At 42.1% G+C, this 20,753-nt stretch overlaps 1 protein-coding gene across 6 annotated transcripts in view; it reads left to right on the forward strand.

Moving 5' to 3' along the window:
* CACNB4 (calcium voltage-gated channel auxiliary subunit beta 4) overlaps nucleotides 1-20,753 on the forward strand; it is a 241,911-nt gene that overhangs the window by 102,496 nt on the left and 118,662 nt on the right. The window contains exons 1-2 of one of the 6 annotated variants that reach the window (XM_036928329.2): nucleotides 16,257-16,923; nucleotides 18,868-19,027. The exons of 2 other annotated variants lie outside the window; for them this stretch is intronic. In XM_036928329.2, the coding sequence (XP_036784224.1) occupies nucleotides 19,022-19,027 (6 nt within the window). In that variant the 5' untranslated portion in view covers nucleotides 16,257-16,923; nucleotides 18,868-19,021. Of the gene's footprint in view, nucleotides 1-15,186; nucleotides 16,924-17,010; nucleotides 17,223-18,867; nucleotides 19,028-20,753 lie in introns of those variants that run through there. 3 more of the 6 variants (XM_036928332.2, XM_057505581.1, XM_036928328.2) reach the window with 3 other exon arrangements.

The following is a 20,753-nucleotide window of genomic DNA, read 5'->3' on the forward strand; positions in this document are numbered from 1 at the left end:
ATGCAAGAGATAGGCTGGTCCCAGCAGGAAGTGGCTTGTACTTTATCCGTGAACGAATTTAAATTTTATCCCAAAGAAAGGGGGGTGCTATTGATGATGTTTAAGCAGGGAGTTGTAAGGTAAGGTTTTGGTATTAAATGGGAAGATACGTGGGACTTGAGAGGCAGGCACATGTGGAGGCAGGAAGCCTACTTAAGGAAGCTATCACAGTGCAGGGGGCGAAAATTAGGAGAACTTAAATTCCTAGGGCTTGAAAAAAGAGGAGAAGCTCATAAAGTGTTAAGGGGAATAATAACAGGACACAGGAACCAGTGAGAAGGAATGGATGAGTTAAGGGTGATCCCCAAATTTCCGAATCAGAACCGGGTGGAAGTACCATTCTATTCTGTTTGGTTTCAAAGGGGGTGGAGAGGAGTTCACTGTTGAGTCTGTTGAGTCTACCATGTTTGGGCTGTTGGACATACGAATAGAGATTTCTGGTAGTCAGTTAAATATGTGATTTTGGAACTTCAGACTTATGTTTGAACTGAACATAGTATTTTTTTAATGAATTATCAGAAGATGGGAGGTGACTGAAGCTAAGGGAGAGCTGGAGGTAGGATTCTGAAAAACTGGAAAGGTGACCAAAGAGTTGAAGGAGAGTTTCTAATGGAAGGGAGGTCAACAGTGTCAGAGGTCATGAAAGGTGAAGTTCTATTAGATGTAGCGATGAAAAGGTCACTGGCAACCTTGGTTTGAATCAGAGATGAGGATGAAAGCCAGATTATAAAGCTTGAATGGTGCCAAAGAAATGAAGGCTGAGAATGTAGGCATACTCTCTGGCTGTTGCTTTTGAAGGAAAGATAGAAGTAAGTTGTAACAGAAGCAAGGCAGGACCAGGGAAGGGTGGTTGTTTTGAAAGCGAACAGGATGTCAACATGTCTACGTGTTAAAGGTAACAGCCAGAAAAGAGGAATGGGTTGAAGTTATAGTAAAGAGAGCATATGGAACCAGGTTCACAACAAAGCCAGAAAAATTGGGATTCTGAAGAGATCATCCTCAGAAGGAGGAGGTACATCTCTTCCACTGAAATGGAATGGAAGGTGGTCTAATTTGTGGGATGGAATAGGAAATTCAGGGAATGTCAATATGATCTCCTCCTGGGAAGTAGGGGAGTGAGATAATCTGTTAATGGTGAAAGGAGTTTCAGATTGAAGAGGATTTGTGTGTGGATTGAGGAGAAAACTAATAGACACAGGAATGCTGGGCGGTTGTTAGGGGTTGTATGTGGCCCCTCAAGTTCATATGTCGAAGCCCTAATTCCCAGCATGATGGTATTTGAGGTGGGGCCTTTGGGAGGTAATTAGGTTTAGATGAGCTTATGGGGGTGGAGCCCCCATGACGAATCAGCTTGCCCCCTCTGCCGTGCGAGGATATGGCAAGGCAACCATATGCAAACTAGGAGGAGGGCCCTCACCAGGACACCAAATCTGCCAGCACCCTGATCTTGGACTTCCCATATGAGAAATGAAAGTTTGTTGGTTAAGCTACCCAGTGTATAGTGCTTTGTTACAGCAGCCTGAGCTGATTGTGACAGTAGTATTGAGACATCAGTGAAGGTCATTAGGCTGCTTCTGCAGAGTTTTGATTTCTTAAAAATCATACTATCCACTTTGGCGTAGGGTGGATAAAAAGGTTTTCAGATTCCACCAGGATGTGGGTGAAGCAAACATACAAAAGGGTAACATATTAGAATCAAAGGTCTTTAGGGTCCGGAGAGTTCAGTGGGACCAGAATGCAAGTGAATATGAGGAACTAAAGATACATTCAGAGGAATAAAGAGGGGAAGTTGTGTCCTTGGGTAGGGAGCCTGGTTTGTCCATCTCCCGGCTGTTGTCCACTTTGACTTTTTTTTTGGAAAAATGTGGACAGTAACATTAATAATATAGCCTATCACCTGCAGCAATTCCCGTTAAGATTTTACTTTGCTAAGATTTCTAGATCATTTCAACACTGTATCCTTAACTCACACTTAAGATCTTTAAAAAATTATATTTCATTTGATAATAAATTATTGGTAATAAAAAGGGAGTATAAAAATTATTTCATGGTATCAAATTTTTAAAAGGAGTATAATCTCTAACAAATATATATGAAGACGTGTTTCAGGCAAATTTATGCAGATGTATAAATCCTCAGAATGAGCACTGGAAAATGATACACAGTGACTGAGATATTGTCACTGGAAATGGAAATATATAAAAGGGAAGACATTTAAATTAGTGGATCTCATGGAAACTGTGATCCACTCTCCTTGTGCATAGGTACTAAGTTATCTGAGTTAACAGCATTTCTAGTGGCACTAAATTTAGAAAAATAAAAAAATGAAGAGGAGGAAAAGTGCTGGCATGGTAATTTACAGTGACACACAACCAAATGCCTAGGTGTGAACGTGTGACCTTGTGATAACACTTTTATATGTGTCCTGGTTTGCTAATTCCAGTCACCAACTTTGCTAATTCTTTTCTTCTTTTGCTTAGTTCAAAACATCGACAAGGTCTCTTTCTTCTGACTTCATCCTCACACAGTGTGCTCAGTGGCCTCCAGGCTTTTCTGTCCTGAGGCGTCTTTGAGGGTGTCAACTGTCCAAAGGTAGGTGAAATGGCCCCTAGGGAGAGATGAACAAAATGAAGCAGAGCATTCACTTTGCTTCTCTAAACTCAACCAAGCCCAGAAATTGAAGCATCCCCATGAGCTGCAGTAGTAAACCATAAAGAATATTCATTGCCATATAAAGATTTGATTTTTGAAGTTCAAATAGCCCATCCATCATTTTCAATTAATTTGTACCAAGAGCCCAAGGTGGTTGGCATGGTAATGCTGATACTTTGGAGAATTTACCTGCAGAACAGGTAAAATAATTCACTGGGCCTCATATTTTACCTAATTTTGAAAATATGTCCCTTACTTTTCTTGTTGGAAAATTGAAGTGAGTTTTCCACTTACGGATTTGTCAAGGTCATGAGTTTACTCATCCCATTCTGACCAATGGTAGAAGTGCTGACAAGTTGGTGCTCCCCTTCCATCCCTTCCATCTCTTGTTTCCAGAATCGTCTCTCTAAGATGGTAGGGGATGACCATTTGTGGCACCCAAGAGGGGAAGAAACAATCTCTGAAACAACCCTCGCAGAATTTCTGAAGCTGATGATATATAATTTCCAATTTGTGATCCCCAGTAGGGAATCAGGATGAAGGTGGAAATCAGATCAAGGCAATGCTAGGAAGATTCTGGAACCAGGCTGTTCTAATGCTACTATATTCCAGCCAAATGGGATTTACCAGAGTTGATATGGAGGAAACTTTTCTCTCTAACATCAGATCTGCCTTTTCCCCCTCGTATTTTCCCCCATGAGAGTGAGGTGAAAGCACTTCCTAAACCCAGATTATGTTAGGTTGACAAGTAGGCTAAGCCATAGGCTGCTCCATTATGATGCTTAATAGTGCGCAAGAAGAGTAATTGGTTGTTTAGAGATAGGAGTGGCATTGGGGGTGGGCCCAAGGGTTAGCTAGGATTTTCATATTTTGGTAAATCATAAATCAGTAAATAATAATAAGCCTGCCCCAGAGGATGCAGTCAGAGATTCTCCTTGGGTTGGAAGAGTTGCCATTTTGGAAATTCTCACTAGATGTTTATCCTATCTACTGTGCAGATACCTCTGCCAAGTGCTGGGTACATCAACAAAAGGTACACCAGTATTTAGGCCACTTTCTTTCATGTGAAATAAAATCATTCTTAGAAATGGGACTAAGACATGTGGGCAATGTTATGTCACCCGGTAAAAGTAGATCTCAGAGGGTGAATAAATTGCTTTATGGATGTAAAATCAGCCCCATAGAATAAAATGGTAGTTTACTGCTTGTCATCAGATGCCTAAGACATTGCAGGCAGCAACTTAATCACCTGACAGGTGTGATACTTAATTGTTGCATCCTTAGCCCGGTAGTCTTCTCATTCAGTTGCCTAGTAAAATGGCAGTGGAATTTTTAGAACATGTGGATAATAGAACCTCTCCTGAGTTTACATGTCTAGAGTGTAAATGGAGTTTTGAAAAGCTCCATAGGTGATTCTGATCGTTTGCCATTGCTGAGAGCCATTGCTTTAATGCCATTTTCTTAAGACTTTCCCAAAATAGACTAGAGACAAGAACATCACAGTGTCTGTTATTTAGATATGGATATTCTTCACTCAGAGATGGTAGATTTGCCATGCTTATGAAAAAATGCAGTGTTTTAAAAAAATATATATATATATATTCACACACACACACACATATTATACATATATACACACATATATATACTTTACATATATGTACATTAGCAGAAATATGTGTTCACTAGTAAATATATATGTTCATTAGCAAAAATGCAAATTAAACCACCAGTGAGATGCCAGTTTTGCTTTTCAAATTAATAGATTTAAAAAAAGTTAGCCCTTAGAGAGAAAGGGGAACCCTCCTACACTGCTGGTGGGAATGTAATTATTATGAGTTCAACCATTGTGGAAAGCAGTATGGAGGTTCCTCAAAAAACTCAAAATAGAAATACCATTTGACCCAGGAATTCCACTCCTAGAAATTAACCCTAAGAATGCAGCAGCCCAGTTTGAAAAAGGCATATGCACCCCTTTGTTTATTGCAGCACTATTTACGATAGCCAAGAAATGGAAGCAACCTAAGTGTCCATCAGTAGATGAATAGATAAAGAAGATGTGGTATATATACACAATGGAATATTATTCAGCCATAAGAAGAAAACAAATCCTACCATTTGCAACAACATGGATGGAGCTAGAGGGTATTATGCTCAGTGAAATAAGCCAAGGAGAGAAAGACAAGTATCAAATGATTTTACTCATCTATGTAGTATAAGAACAAAGCAAAAACTGAAGGAACAAAACAGCAGCAGACTCACAGAACCCAAGAATGGACTAACAGTTACCAAAGGGAAAGGGACTGGGAAGGATGGGTGGGAAGGGAGGGACAAGGGGGAAAAAAAAGGTGGGGGGCATTACTATCAGCACACATAATGTGGGGGGGAGGGCACAGGGAAGGCAGTACAACACAGAGAAGACAAGTAGTGATTCTATAGCATCTACTACACTGATGGACAGTGACTGTAATGGGGTTTGTGGGGGGGATTTGGTGATGGGGGGAGTCTAGTAAACATAATGTTCCTCATGTAATTGTAGATTAATGATACCAAAATAAAAATAAATAAATAAATAAACAAATAATGAAACAATGAAATACAATGGAAATTTGTATTTTATTACATGAACGTAAAAAAAAAAAATTAGGTTCCTGCTTGCCCCATTGCTGGTGATAGGGCTAAGAACTAGCACTTCACATCTAACTAATAGGGAGGTAAATTGGTAGAATCTTTTTGTACAGCATTTGGCAGTGTAATCAAGAGGTTTAAATGTTCATAGACTTTGACCCAAGAATATCTGGGAGTTTAGCCCAAGAAAATAATCTGAATTGCAAACTAATATAATTCTAGCATTATTTATAAGAACAAAACAATGGGAACTGCATATTATATTCATATGATGCAGTATTATACAATTGTAATAAATTATGTTTATGGAGAAGTTTCTAGTAATGTGAGAAAAGTCTTGCATTATTATAGTTAAAAAATATATAAAGGTTTGCCTATAACATGTTTTAAATGTGAAAAATACATATCAAGAAGGATACCAAAGTATTAATAGTAGTCATATTTCAACAGTAAGACTACAGATTTTTAATCGTCTTTGTACTTTTCTGAATTTTGAAAGTTTTCTACAGTACCACTTTTTTTAAGTGACTTTTAGTATCATAAAGATAATTACACTCATTGGAAATGCTTTAGAAGCAAAAACTTTATAATGAGATCTTCCATTGCCAATTCTTCCATAAAGTGGAGGGTTGGTCTGTGAAGGGCAGATTTGTGGAAAATTTCAGTAGACTAGAAAAAAGCTTAAGTTGGTTTCAGGCATAAGAAGCAGTAGAAGCTGTACTGTAAGCATATACATTGAGGAAAGTGTAATGAGTGGATGAAATAAGGATAAAGTGAGAAGGTTACAGAGATGGCAGTAAACAAGGAGATAGAGGATGAATAGTATGAAAAATATATTTTATTCTTTTCTTTTATGGCTTCAGAGTTGTGTGATGTGAGGCAGCCTTCTTGTGCTTTCTAACCCATTAGAGCTTTCTGGTTGTCTTATGCTCATTAAGCATGTGGTTAAACGAGGTAAACACAACCAAACAGCATTGACTGTGAAAGGAAATGGATGGCTCTACTGGGTTTGAAATTAGCTTGGTCATCCCTTCTCTTATTGGACCTTTTATTCTCCTTCCCAGACTTTAATAGTTGATCTGCTTCTTTGAAGAGAGAATAATGATTTCCAGAGTTGCTGTGTCTCATGCTACTCGTAGATAAGCTTTGTAAAATGTAAGCCTGTATTACTTGAGGCCCACAGGACGTCTACCTGATGTTGTCTTTCAGTTCAAGGTTTTGACAGAAAGCTCTAAAGGTACCCAGATAGAAAGAGCTCATAATTTCTCATTAAGTTAGGTGAACATTTCACAATAATACTCCTTTTTCTAAGGCCTGCTGATGGTACTCTGAAAACAATGAAATGTGTTCATGGATTTCCTCCTTGTTTTCTGGAATGGACTATTAGTGTCTATTAGTATCTCTTTCATCGTGTGTCAGCATATTTATATTATGTTAAAACAGTAGTTCATATACATGTGATCCATAGATTTAAGTGGGCAGTTCAGAGGAGTCCAAGAAACCTAGAGAACATTATGATTTGACATTATTTTAAATGGCTAGTTATTGTTTATTATCTTGTAGTGTTTTATGTTTATTCAGAGCTAATTTGGTGTTGAAAGAGTAATTTAGAAGGACCATTCAAAATAATTTGTTTTAAACTACTCTTTTGAAAATTGTGATACTGTTGCCTTCCCCAGTTTAAAAGAAAATAGATTTTAAGGTACACAAGACCAGAAGGTTAAATAATATTTATAGCTCACCCTTCTACACAAGGTTCAGAAATGCAGTATCTGGGGCTCTGTAAGGTACATGACACCTAAATAGTTATTTGGACATTGCTATTTTAAATTTCTAATCTATCTTTCTTAACTATTTGAGAAATCCCATTCTATTACTAAGGAAAATGCATTGTGGAACAATGTTGCAAAGCCCTGTGTGTGTGTGTGTGAGACCAAAGTCTTTATGCTTTGTTTATGCTTTTGGATTTATGAGACATTTCTACAGATATGAAGGATTAGTGATCTTTTTTTTTTACATTCTCCTCTTTCCTATCAATACAAATGTACATTATTTTTATTATTTGTCCCCAGTTTTGTGCTATTTTCTATGGAGATGATTGTTATTTTCTCCAAGAATTGCTTCTGAACATTGGAATTTAGATCAAGCAACTCAGCTTGTTTTCCATTTGTGCCTCTTGGGGAAAGGCTTTGGACTTTGTGCTCCACTAATTTTCCATCCAATCCTGCAAAGGAAATCATCAAACAGATTTGGAATTAAGAGAAATTGTATTGAAAGTCCCAATCTTTATGAGGACGTCCTTATGGACTTTGCTACAAGGTGGTGAATATCTCTGTGGTCGTCTGCTTCCATTCGGAAACTCAACAGAGTTGAAGATTTTCTTTGAATTCACTTGGGCTTTGAAAGAGAAGCACTAAATTGGCAGTTATTTGTGTTTTTTTAGCTCAGCAGTATTTTGTTTTCAGAAAATAAATAGGCTTCTGGTGGCTAAATATTTATATAACAATATTCTGATTGTAATGGGGATGGAGAGGGTGGGGCAGAGATTTGCTATAACTGACCGACCACCTTGGTTGTGTCAGCATTTTGTGAAAGAAGAATTAGAAGAAATGGCACGACCTAGTGAGTGCCTTTTTCTGAGTCGGTGCCTACATTCTGGGCACATTTTTCTGGTTGCCTCGTTTCTGTTATAACGAACTCTGTATTTTAGTTACTTTTGCAGCTGGTAGTAGTTAACCGAAGCTGCTTCAACAAAGAGATCCCCAAGTAAAGATGCCTCAGTAGAAGGAGGTGTCTTTTTCTTTTCACCTAATGGTTTAGGCAAGCAGTCCAGGAAATCAGAGCAGCCCTCTCCACAGGGCATATACTGACTCAAGTTTCTTTAGCCTAATAACTCTTCGTCCACCATCTGATGGTGAAATTTGTTTGTCAGCACCATATCCAGAGGAATGGGGAAGAGAGCATGTGGTGGGAAATCAGTATCCTTTCAAAGATGTGATGTGTAAGTTGGACACATTACTTTTACTCACATTCTGTTGGGAAGAAGAGGATCATGTTTAGCCACAAGGAAGGCTGTAAAATGTAGTTTCTCATTGGAGAGTCATATGTCTTGCTAAAGTTGGGGGTGAAATGGGGTTTACTGCCAAAAGGAAGAAATGGAGAATGAATATTAGAGCTTTCAGTCATCTCAGCTGCATAGAATAGTAGATGAGTCAAAGCTCAGCCATGTACACACGACTGCCATTGAGTGTACTCAACGACTCGCTGCTCATTGAGTTGCAGGAACTGGAAGCTATCAATCTAAAGCCGAAGAGCAGTCCACTGTGTGAGATAATCCTACTCAAATCTAGCAGTGTTTAAAAGCCCCACGTCCACCAAAATGAGCATTGCTACTCTAAACTCAGTATTTTGGAGTCAGATTTTCCTACTTTGTTGAGGTTCTAGCATTACTGGTGTTGAAGGCTGCATGAGACACAGTAGAACTTGAGGCCCGTGGTCCCCTCAGTGCTGTGTTGTATGGTGGAAGACACCAGTGTCCTACTAGCTCATTCAGCTTTTTCCAGCATAGTTACTGGACTAGCTCTTGTGATACAGGTAGCTATTTTCTAGCTATTGTGATAGGCACTGAGTCAGAAAGGGGTATATTAACAGGATGAGTAGGACATAGTTCCTGCCCTCTAAGGGGTACATGGTCTGACACTCTTTTCCAAAGGAAAATAGGTGTTTCTCCAAAAATATGTTCTGAGGCAACAAAATTTTGGAAAACATCCCAGGACCCTAATACTACCATCTACCTGTCATTCACCAACATCTCCTTTTGTCCATAGATTCCATCCAAACAAAGCCTCTAAACTGGCCAGGTGCAGCTCAGACCTCAGTTCCTGATACCTCTCTCCATTTTGTGGTTTGTTTCCTAAGTCCATAGCAGCCTTAAAATTGATCTCACAGATTCCTGGTTCATTCCCTTCTCTGTTGACTCCTTCTAAGATCTGAAACCTTGACTCAACTAGGCCGTATGGATTCTGATGGATACGACCTCACTGAGGCTCAAAATGCGGGTGTTCTTCTCATGTCTGTCATTTGGCCTCTGCAACCAGCACTTAAGAATCCATCCCAGATGCAGTGAGGGTCTTACACGGAATGAAGCTTGTGGAGTAAAAAGCTGCGTAACCCTGGTTCCTGCTCTTGAGTTGTTCATCTCGTAGTGGGAGAAACAGCCCTCATGGACAGATTGCTCTGTTAGGTGGCAGGCCCATGAGCAGAAGTATAGGAGAACAGAGTCACTGGGAGCATAGAATGGCAGAGCTTAATGTCTGAGGGAGTTGGGGAAGGTCTTAGAGATGTTTACACTGGGCCTTAAAGCAAAAATGAATTCACCAAATAGAAAACATCAAGGGCAGGGTGTGGCTGAGTGGAGGCGACCTGCCAGGCAGAGAGAACACTGTGTGCAAAGGTGGGAAGGTGTGACAGGTCATGGGATCTTCTGTCCACATGCGCACACACACACAAAGTTCCTTTAACACATTGTATATTATGTTTGCTTTGAAATGAAGACATTATTAACTGCCCCCTGCAACGTTAGACCTAGATTACTTAATCTGTAAGAAACTGAATCTGAACAGGACCGCTCTCCTAATCAGGACACACCAGCAGTTTGGCTGAGGACCCTCCAGGATGCTAATGATCCAGAGTTTCTTAGCTCTAAAAAATACCCACATTTCACTTTGAGCTTTTTTGTGTGTGTGACTGCATTGTTTTGGCAGCCCAAGTGCAGAAGTAGCCAAGGAGTTCAGGACCCTCATGAATTATTCACATAGAATTTATTGGAAGCCATTTTTGTGCAAGGCTCTGTGCTTTGGCAGTGGGGATATAATGGTGGGTAAAAAAAGACCTGATTCCTCTTTCCATAGAACTCACATTTTAAACAAAGGTATTAGTTCATCAGTCTCACTAATGTGAATTCATGGAGGCCACGTGGGGGGAGATAGAGGGTTCCAGGCACAGGGCTCTGCGTGGACAAAGCCCGATGTGTGTGTGTGTGTGTGTGTGTGTGTGTGTGACGTGTGGGACAAGGAGGCATGATGAGAGAAGAGATGCCCTGAGGCAATGCTAGCCATGTTCAAGATTTGGGTCTTAAGAGTCACAGGAAGCCTTGGAAAGTTTCAGATAGGAGCTGACACAATCTGGTTTTGGTTTGGAGGAGATACAGGTACTCAGTAAGCATTTATGGATGTTTATTTGGTAACTGAAAGGATCTGTACATAAACCATGTTAACATATCAAAGAGAAAAACTCCCTCTGGGAGGGAAAAGCAAGAATTTCCATCTGAAAGCAATAAGAACATAGAAAATAAAATTTCACGTATTTACATAAAAAAAACCCCACGGAACTGTTTACTCTTTATGGCAAATTCAGAATCAGGGGAAGTGGTTTGCCCAAGGCCATGTGTAGGTGGGTGGTGGCTTCCTTTCTTTCCTACTCCAGGAGTGAAACTGATCTCTTCTTTCCCCATTTCCTGCTTCTCACCCCTGCCGAAGCTTTGCAGATAAAGGAATTAAATTACTCTCCAGCTTTGATTGCAGCCATCTCCTTGGTTCAATTTCTGTGTTAAGAATCTCTGTGTTAAGAACATCCAGGATTGCTCCCACACCACCCGTCATCTGGCTGTCAGGAGGATGCGCTCCAGTCTTGCTGGTCTTCGAGGTCCCAGTCTCTAAAGCAGAGCAGGGTGGTCTGCAATTGGAAGCTGTAATTGTTAAATTAGCATTGATGATATCAGCTAAAGCTTGTATAGGTAACGGGGAAGAGACCAGCTGGCTGGGGAAGAGTGGAAAATAAACTCACTGTGGGGTTAATGAAAACTGTGGCTGTATGAAATGTTTTCACCCAGAGAAAGGCTTTTTTGTGTTAACAGAAATTTCAGAAAGCGAGAGATTTCTGAGTAATACGTCAATCACAGGGAGAGAACTGTCATGATTCCCAAATGGAATAGGCCTTGGGGATTTTTTACCTAACCTACACTCACATTTTTATGAATTATGAAGTATTATTCTTTCCTGGCACCATCAAGAGTGGCAGGGAGGAAGGGAACTAGTCCATACCTTCATCTGTACTTAGAGCGTCTCTCGGGTCTTCTGTCTGCCTTTCTCACGCTCCTCCTGCCTCCGTGTTAAGAAGCAGTAGTAGCATGTGTTACAGGATTTTCATAGGGGCGTTTTCTTGGCCGTGGTTTATAGCAAGTTGGGGCAGTCCAGGAGTGGCCGGCGGGGTGATGTGATGGAGGTCAAAGTTCTAGTTTGGCCAGAGGCTGTGCCATTGGGAAGGCCAAGGGGGCCGTACCGGACATCCTGGGGTACACAGGAAGGACGCGGAGGTTGGCAAGGTGGCCGAAGTGTTGAGGGGTTGTCAGGCTGAGGAGGCCTGGCCGTGCCTGCCAGCTTCCGCAGAAGGAGCCGTCAGCCCGGCCATGAAGCGGGGAGGTGGCCAGGAGGAGGCTGGCATGGAGCTAAGAGGGCAGCAGGAGGCAGGATGCTGGGTTCAGCCCTGCTGGCTGAGGCTGGGGCCCAGGTGGGGACCGAGAGGACGAGGCCAGGATCAGAGGCAGGTGTCAGGAAACCCAGAGGGAAGGGGCACCAGGGCTTCAGACCAGAATCCCAAAGATAAGAAGCAGCTGGTGCTTGTGGAACACTGAGTTTGTACCTGGAACCATTCTGGCACTTTTCTGTATCAAAGATTTTCATCTGCACAGTAACCCTCATTTTATAAATGAGGAGATGGAGGCCCAGAAGGGCCAAGTAGCCTGCTGAGTGTTATCCAGTCAGGCAGTGACACAGTGGTGATGTGCGGGCAGTCTGGCTCAGGGTCCCTGCTTTTCACCATCTTGTCCCATAATATTCCTGCTGCACCAAGCCTGGGAGTACCATTCACATGAACTGCAGGGTGGGGTGGGTGGGGCTTGGAACTGGGCATGTAGGCACCCTGATTCCATATTACTTCCTTTAAAAAAAAAAAAAAGCCAATTTTTCCCTTCTGCCTTCTAAAGTGGTGCCAGGCACTTTCTGTGGCCTTTCACATATTAACTCATTAAGTGTAGAACTAGTACTATCTCCTTGTTCCAGGCGAGGCCCCACAAAGGCAAAGACATGCCTGTCTAGGTAGTAAGGTCTAAATTCCAATGCAGAGGACCAGGAACATGCAAAATGATTGGAGTGCTTTGCTTTATTTTGTTTTCATTCCTTTGTCTGCCCTGCAGGTAACCACCTGTCTGAAGCATGTCAGGGAGGAAATAGGGGCCATGATATTAGGCTTTGCAGTGCCACACATATTTCTAGAGGCAGACAAGTGGGTTCGTAATTGCAGAGCGGAAGAGGAGAAAATAGTCTAGCATCCTGTGGTCACTTAGTAAAACTTAAACAAAACAAAGAGGAAAATAATCAAGGCTGAATTCGCAAGCAAAGGCCTTGGCCTTGTGTTATAGCCCAAAGAGCAAATGAGAGCCCAAACCCTGTTGCTTCATCTCTTCTCTGACCTCTCAGAGTCCTGCTGTAGAACACAAAACTACGCTAGTTCAGCAAAGTTAAATTCTGGAGAAAGCTGGGTGGATAACTGGATAGTAAAATTTCCCTTTGCTTCAAATCTATACCTGTTGTCTTGCTCATGACTGTCTAAAATCTCTGAGCTAAGCAGATGATTCTTAGCTTTTCTCTCCCTTGTCTCCTCATTTTCTAAACAAATCAAAAAGAGAAATGCTTGTACTTTGAATCCCACTCTCAATCCATGAGTTTGCTATACCACAAAGCCCAGCGCAGGTGAGGAAAGGGAACTCCAAGTCCCTAAGTTTGAAGCCAACAAAAACCACCTGAGTGTTCCCTTGAGCTACAGAAGAGACCTCTTCTGAGTGGTTGAGGACCATACCGCACCTCCTCCACAGACTGGAGCTCAGCTGAGACCTTTGTGAAATTGCAAGAATAATCTCCACACCAAGAATCATGTGAAATTTATAAAATCATGCAGGCAGTGCCTTTTCCTAATTCAAAGCTTATCATTTTCATTATTCAAAGTCATTATTTTGACGTTGAATTGTTGATCATAATGACAGGTGACTTGGAAGGGAGTGGGTCGGGATCACATTCAGCAGAGCACCCTCAGCATGGGAGGCAGCCTTTTCGGGGTTCTGTAGCTTTGGAGGCCACTGGAGGTGGGTTCTTGGGAAGTGCCCGCACAGGGTGCCCTGCAGGCTATTCAGATCTGTCCTTTCTGTAGACTGAGGAGAGGGAGTAGACCGAGGAGGGGGTGGTTTCTTTTTTATCCTCTCACGTAGTCCCTTACCTTGAGAACTCTTCAAGTCGAAGCCAAGGCAATTCCAGTCCCTTAGCTGCCTTCCACTTCTTGCTGCAGTGAAGTATGACACCCTTGAAATCTGGCCCTCAGAACTTAGGCCTGCTGGAATCCAGAGACCCTTTCACCAATAGCGGGGCACCTGAGATGATCTGAAATAGCCCAGAAACTCCCGGGGACCTCTCACTGCTTCTCATCCAGTAATCAGTTCCAAGAATCTTGGGACAGAGATGGTCCGTTCCAAGGTCCTCTTGGAGTCCTCAGTGCATTTTTTTGGAGCGCCTCGGAGTTCCTTTCAGGAAGTCCAGAACTGAGTCTCTCACTCGGGTTTCTCTGGAACTCTGGGATCAGCCTGAGTATTGGGTTGAAACTTTCAGGTGACTTGCAGGTACCGTGCTTATTCCTTGTAGTTCCAAGTCCACAGACAGACTCCCCAGTCTATTAGTGGATTTGTAGTTGTCAGCTTGTGGGTGAGCAGAGTGGGAAAAATAGGGATTTTGCCACCAAAGTGACCTCTACTGTTTTAACAAACTCCTCCTGGGAACATGCCCACTGTTTCTCATCCCTTATCTTGAAAACCCCATCAAGAAGGGCGTGGGGAAGGGACAGTTCAAATATAGAAAATGATGGCTTTGAATACAGTACTTTAATCTTTCTGGGTATTAAAATAAAGGCTGCATTAGGTGACCGCTGGAGTTCTTCCACGTCTAACAGCTTGCGATCCTGAGTCCAGCATCTTTCTAACCTTTGGGGAAGCAGGCAGAGCCAGCTTCACAACTGTCCTCAGTCCCTGTGGGGTTGGGCGTGGGGTTGTAGGGATAAGGACAGGCTGCTGTGCTTGAGCTAGTGCTTCCCTCCTGCGGTCCTGCCCTGAGTCAGACTCATGGACTGCGTGCATTAGTGTACCACAAAATGAGTCCCTGCTCTTTAGAAATTTCCTCTAGACCCTTACATTAGCTCTAGGGAGCATTCCAAGACCTGGAAATGCAAGAGGAGAATTGAGCCATGTACTGTTTTCCCAGTAGGGAGCAGTTTCTCTCATCTTGGTGAATTAGGGGAAGTGTACTACCTCTTTTGTTCTCCGCTAATTTAGACCCCCAGTTAAAGATACTCAGAAATATCTCTACTCTCAATGGAAGTGGTAAAGTAAAGAAATGATCTGGAAAATCTTAAGAAGAAAAAAGACCCACTTGCCTCAGTTTTTTGTAGATTCTGGGTATAATACCATATGGCTTATAGTTATAGAGTTAATTAAAATAACAGAATCTGATACAGGAATTCGAACTTACAAATCCTTTGACCCAGTCTTCTTGCTTTATGGAGGGAAGACTGGAGCCAGGACACAGTTGTCAAAAGCTGGCACTGGGTTTCTTTCTATGGAAGCCTTCCAGTTGCACCCATCCTTTTATTCAGTGCTTCCTCTGTGTAGGCACGCACAGATAACATCCTGTATGAACTCTACTATTTTGGGGTTCCAAAGGACAGATGAGTCCCCTTGCCATCTTTATATTTGAAAGTGAATAAGCATTGGTGCTGTTCCTAAGGTGTGCAACTGTGACTGAAAGACATCCTGGGTCGGGGCAGACTAGGAGACCTGTGCTCTGTTTAGCAGTTGTGACTCTGGTGTAGCTTTCGGCAACGCATGTTTGTTCCATTAAGAGGTATGCTTTTCAGAGATACTGGCTAGAAGGACAGGTCTCATTTCCCAGGTGCAGGGCCAGCCAGTTACTCCCGTGCTGAGCGCCCGTGCATCGCAGCCAGTGCCTTCCACCTGACAAAGCAGGGTTGTCATTGATAAGTGTTTATGTTGCACTTTAGATTTCAAAGTTCTTTGAATTATTTCTTACCTCCATTTGGCAGGTGGAGAAACTCAAGCCCATGTAAGTAGTGACTGTCCGGAGTCATGTAACCAATTAGTGGTGAATCTGGTATTGGTTGCAGAGCCCCGAGATTCTGGGTCATTGCTCACCCCAGTGAGCCATGCACCTTCTCCAGATTATGTTCTTTGCTCCTCACCAACTTCTTTTTCTTCAAATTTAGCTAGCTCCTTTTAGAGTGAGCTATAGAGCTTTCCCATTCCAGGGCTACAGTACTTCCTTGGTGGGCCAGAAAGCTGTAGGCACCTAGGTAAGCTCCAGTGTGGGGCCCGTCCCAGGACAAACTGAGCTGTGCCGTGGTGCCAGCAGAGGGAGGGAGTAGGACTTCTCTGTTCAGATTTTTGGAAAAGATAAGTGCTGTTTTAGGAATATTAAAGAGCTAAGCATTGGAAAGGGGATGAAGGGTTTAAGTTAACTGATTGGCTATTGTTTAAAGAAGTTAAAAAAAAATCCAACTAAAGAGACATTTAAAATTTTGCATTGAAATAAAAAGCCTTTGAAAGGCTTTGGGCCTCTTGTTCAAACTTCACTAGTTGAATCAGAGAGGCACTTTCTTGCCAGTGATGCAGAGAGACTTCAGGGAAGATATTGAAAACTTTTACAGTAGAAATTCCCACAAGAAATCTTACCATCTGTTTATTCAATCCATTTTTTCTTTACTTTGGTGTGTGCTTTTTTTAAAATTTTAAATGTCTTATTGCATGTTTGACTTAAATTGCATCTGTTAAGTACAGATGTTGGATGGAGACAAGTATCTGTTCGCCTGTCTTTACTCAGTATTCTTTTTCAATAAAATTTCTCCTTTGCTCTCGCACCCCCCCCACCCAGTTATGCATTTACTTAGCAGATGAGCAGTTGTGTGTAGAATACTCAGTAGTTTGCCTTACCAAACATTCCAAGCAGCCTTTTCGATAGTGGTAAGTATTTGTTGCAGGTTTACATACATACTACAGGCGAAACAGGAAGCAGCCTTTTCTGGGTAGGATGCTCCGAGCCGCCCTCCACTCTCCGAGGGAGCACTCTTCAGCTGACTGAAGCAGGGAAGCTGGGCCAATCAGAGGCCGCTTTCCTAGCTCAGTCACCAGTCTGTGGTTGAGGAAGGGTTTGGCTTTTTTATGCTCTGTATTGGGCAGGCAGATAAAATGCCAGGACTGAACTGCCTCTGGGGATAACCTCACCCCCCTGTGATGTGAATGAATAGCAGCTGGCCTGGTAAATCCACAGGAATTGATAAGGCAGGTGCAGTTCCTCCAAAGAGGCCTTTTCTATCTCTTAGCTCTAGCTGTGGCTTCTGTAGCAGTTTTATTTTTGCCTTGAAAGAGGTGCTCTGGATTATCAGACCTCCATGTATGACAGTTTGTATCTGCATGGAATTGAAGACTCGGAGGCTGTAAGTATTTTCATAGATAGTTGATTCCCTCTCCCCTCCTCTTCCTCCTCCCACTACCCCCCACCTCCCGATTTCTTAGGCAACGCAGGGAACATGGAGCTGAAAGCCAACATCATTCTTCGGGCGCTTGCTGGCTTCTGTGTAAATGTTCTCTGTATAGTTTAGAGTTAACTGAAATTATTCTTTATTATATAATTTCTTGCCAAGCAGGAAAGAAAATTGGGTGATAGCAAAGACATCTACAAGTGTAAGCTGTTTGGATTTGTGCATTACTCGGTCCACATTTGATCTCACAAGAGGTAACTGTTCCTTGGAGACTAGCTTGAACTATGCAGAAAGTGCCTGTGTTTTCCAATAGCAGGGCTCATAGAAAAGCCTCATTCATTATATAATACACATTGTGTATTGAGCTAGCATGAATGAAAGTTCCTCAGCTGTAGCTGTATTATCTGCTTTCTGGTCAAACAAGTGGTGCAGATCTACTGCTTCTTTGTTAAGGAAATCGGATGCAAAGGTTGTGGTCGTATAACACCCAGTGCAGACGCGTGGAGGGTAATTTCTGCTCTCTGCCCTGGGAGACTGGAGTAGGCTCACGTGTATTTGGGCTTAGGCAGCTAGACTCCTTTCCCTGCATCGGTCAGGTGCATGTAATCTCTTTGTATCAGGATGAAAATGGTTTTCTGAGATCCCTAAAACCATACCATCCAAATCGAGCCTTTGAATATAAGGTAAAGCTGATTACGGAGTCTTTCTTTTACTATTGCTGGTGGTAGTTCATTTTTCATCGATTTTGTAGAAACCTTACAAGGTAAAATGATTTGGGGTGGCTAGTGGGACTACTGTGGGGAGTCTGAATTTTATGAATGCAATGCAATGCATTTGGTTACCTTTGAAACAGGAATGTGTTATATAAGGTTCTCTGGCTAAACCACCAAATAAACAGATTATAACAGCAGCAACAATAAAAAACCCTTATGATACACGTCAGTGCAGGCATATGTATCAAATGATGTACTGTCCATGAAAGAGAAAGCCTCTGTTCTCATAAGGCATTCCATTTTTCCTTCCTGTCTGTGTGTTAGCTCTAACTCTCACTCTGTTTGCGCAAAGTCTCTCTGCGTGTTGCCCAACGTGCTTGTAAATTACCAGACTGTCAGTTTATTGGCAGGGGCTGTAGTCTGAAACATTGGTGGCTGGATGCAGAAGGTACACGCTTGCAAATGGGGTGGCAGGATGGCAGATGCAACTATAGGAGTTCGGTAAACTGGCTTCCCTGGCTGGGTTCTCCAGGAGGCCTGATTCTTTCTCATACCCCTTCTCTCCACACTCAGTTATGAAACATGTGATGCCTTATTGAATTGTAACTTTTATTTTTGGCCATGGATTTTAAACTTGGGCACTTTGTTGCTTGTTAAGTGAATTGGAGTTATTTCAGCATAACTGGGTATTTCAGAAACTGACTGCTAAGAACAAAGTCAGCTAGGAACTAATCTACCCAGCACCTTGTTCTCCAGAACTGTATAAATTTTGGATGCACTGGTTCAGAGGGGAGCCATTATAAGTGTGGAAATATTTTCCCCCTGTTTTAGGTCCAGCCTCACAGGACAGCTGAGTTTTCCTGTGGAGCGGGAAGGGACAAGTGCATGGGCTTGCCTCAGTAGTGGTGCTTGGTGGCTGTGGTATTAGGTTCTGCGGTGCTGGGCTCCGGTGACTTGGTGGTGGCCAGCAGGCTGAGGTCTTCAGGGCTGTGCACATCCGCAGAGACAAGGAAGGTGGGAATCCAAGGAATGAAGGAGGCCTCTGGCCAGTCCTCAGTTGAAAGCACAGGGGGCTCTCAGATGGGTGGGATCGAAAGTGTGACACCTAAATCAGAGGGGAATGCAGAGGTGTTTGGAGGGGTGAACTGACTCAGAATGCTCATTTGAGTTTATTTGTTTTTATAAGGAAGAATAATGTGATGTGTTACCCAAGATGGTGTGAACAAAGCTTCAAGCCAATGGAGAAGACTAGGCCTAAATAGCTGACCTGGTGAAGTGAGAAATAAAGCCACACCTGGAGTGCCACATCCTCAGCAGTCTTTCTCAGTGCCAATGCATTTATGGCTGTAAGTGTGGGGTTTGCCCAGAAGCAAGCAAAGTTCTCGGATCAGGTCTGGTGGACAGGCGTGGAGAGGCATTTTTCAGGTGGCCAGCTACCGTCTGAGACTATCCAGGCACTAAGCGCTGTGTTCGGCACTTCCTTCTGGGGGTTGCGGAGCCATCCGTACACACCCTACCACCCTGTGCTGTTGGGAGTGTCTTTGCAGGGTGTGTGGGCTTTAACATGAGATAAGTGATTATATTCATTGTGTTCATAGTAAGCCTGTAAGAAGATCACATCGCTTAGGGATGTATATTTTATTCTGAATAAGAATAAAGCATTATTTTACAGTTAGCACTCACATCCCTGCAGTATGAGAGAGACTCTGGTACTGTGATGGAAGGTGTTTCCTAAGAGTCTTATCCACTGGTAGATATTCTACTCCCAATACCCTAGATTTTCACTAGTAACCTTGGTATTTCATGTACTGTATATATAAAGAGAGGAATAAGAGCCATTGGGGAACACTCCTGAGTCTGGGTATTTTAGATTCTGAGTCCTAGGGAGGCTTTTTGGACAAGTCCATTAACTTCTGCTCTGGTTTGTAGGAGAGTGGTTAAATGTCAGCATCATTCAGCATTACAAGAAGCGCGAAAGATCACTCAGTGCCCCTGAGCAAGGTCTGCTTAGAAATGGGTATTTCATGCAGAATGTCACATTACTCCTATTGTTTCTCCGACATGGATAATGGAGCATGTGCTCCATCCAGAAGGAGTCCACGTTAGACCAGGCCAGTTACAATGATCATGCGCACAGACTCTCACTGCATTGTCTCTGTTGAGGGTTACCCTGTTCCACCTTTGCTGCCCCCACTGGGTCTTGCTTGCTACAGGTCCAGGTGACCTAGTAGATTATTTTTATTGACTGAGCCCCTAATATACATTATGTATTTTTTAAACTGCTTCACAATAGATTTTGATAGATCTGCTCCTCGGTATACATGTTTTTTTGAATGGATTCATTGTGTGTTTTGATGTTTGCGGATTCATGATTAGAATAGATTTCTTTTTTCATTCATCAGGTTTATTACACAAACTAACTCTAACTCTGTTTCTGCAAAGTCTCTCTGCATGTTGCCCATAGGAGGCATGTTCTTACAGGAATAAATCGAGGCAGCAGATAAATAGGAAAAGTTACCTGAAATCTATCCACAGAATAGCTGTTAATGTATTGCTCTGTAGCCTTTCAGACCATCAACATACATATATGAGAGGTATAAATGAAATACAGTTTCTTAGAGTATTTTGTAAAGTGAAGCCATGGTTATCTGCACATAGAACTGATAATTGATTTCTCTGACACAGTTGCTTGCATTTCCAAATGTTTAAATTCTAAAGTATTTAGAAAGAGACTTGATCTTTTTCAGTGAAAAAGGTGATCAGATCATGATTCAGGATGTTTACCTGAAAGAAAAACATATTCTTTTATTTGTTTTCAATCATAGAAAGGAGCCACTATATTCTTATTACAGTTAAAAATGTTACAGATGTAAAAGTTAAAGTGAAGGTGAATTTTACAAATAACGTGTGTGCAGTATCTCTGGGTACATCTAAAGCACATGCTTAAACTCATATGTACCTATACATTATGAGAAGGGTAACTGTAATAATTACTTAAGCTCTTCATTTTCTGTAAGCTGTGTAGCTATGTATGTTTGCTTAAATGTCTGAGCACCCATGGGGGTCCACATA

This window comes from Manis pentadactyla, chromosome 8 (assembly GCF_030020395.1).
Source record: "Manis pentadactyla isolate mManPen7 chromosome 8, mManPen7.hap1, whole genome shotgun sequence".
NCBI lineage: Eukaryota > Metazoa > Chordata > Mammalia > Pholidota > Manidae > Manis > Manis pentadactyla.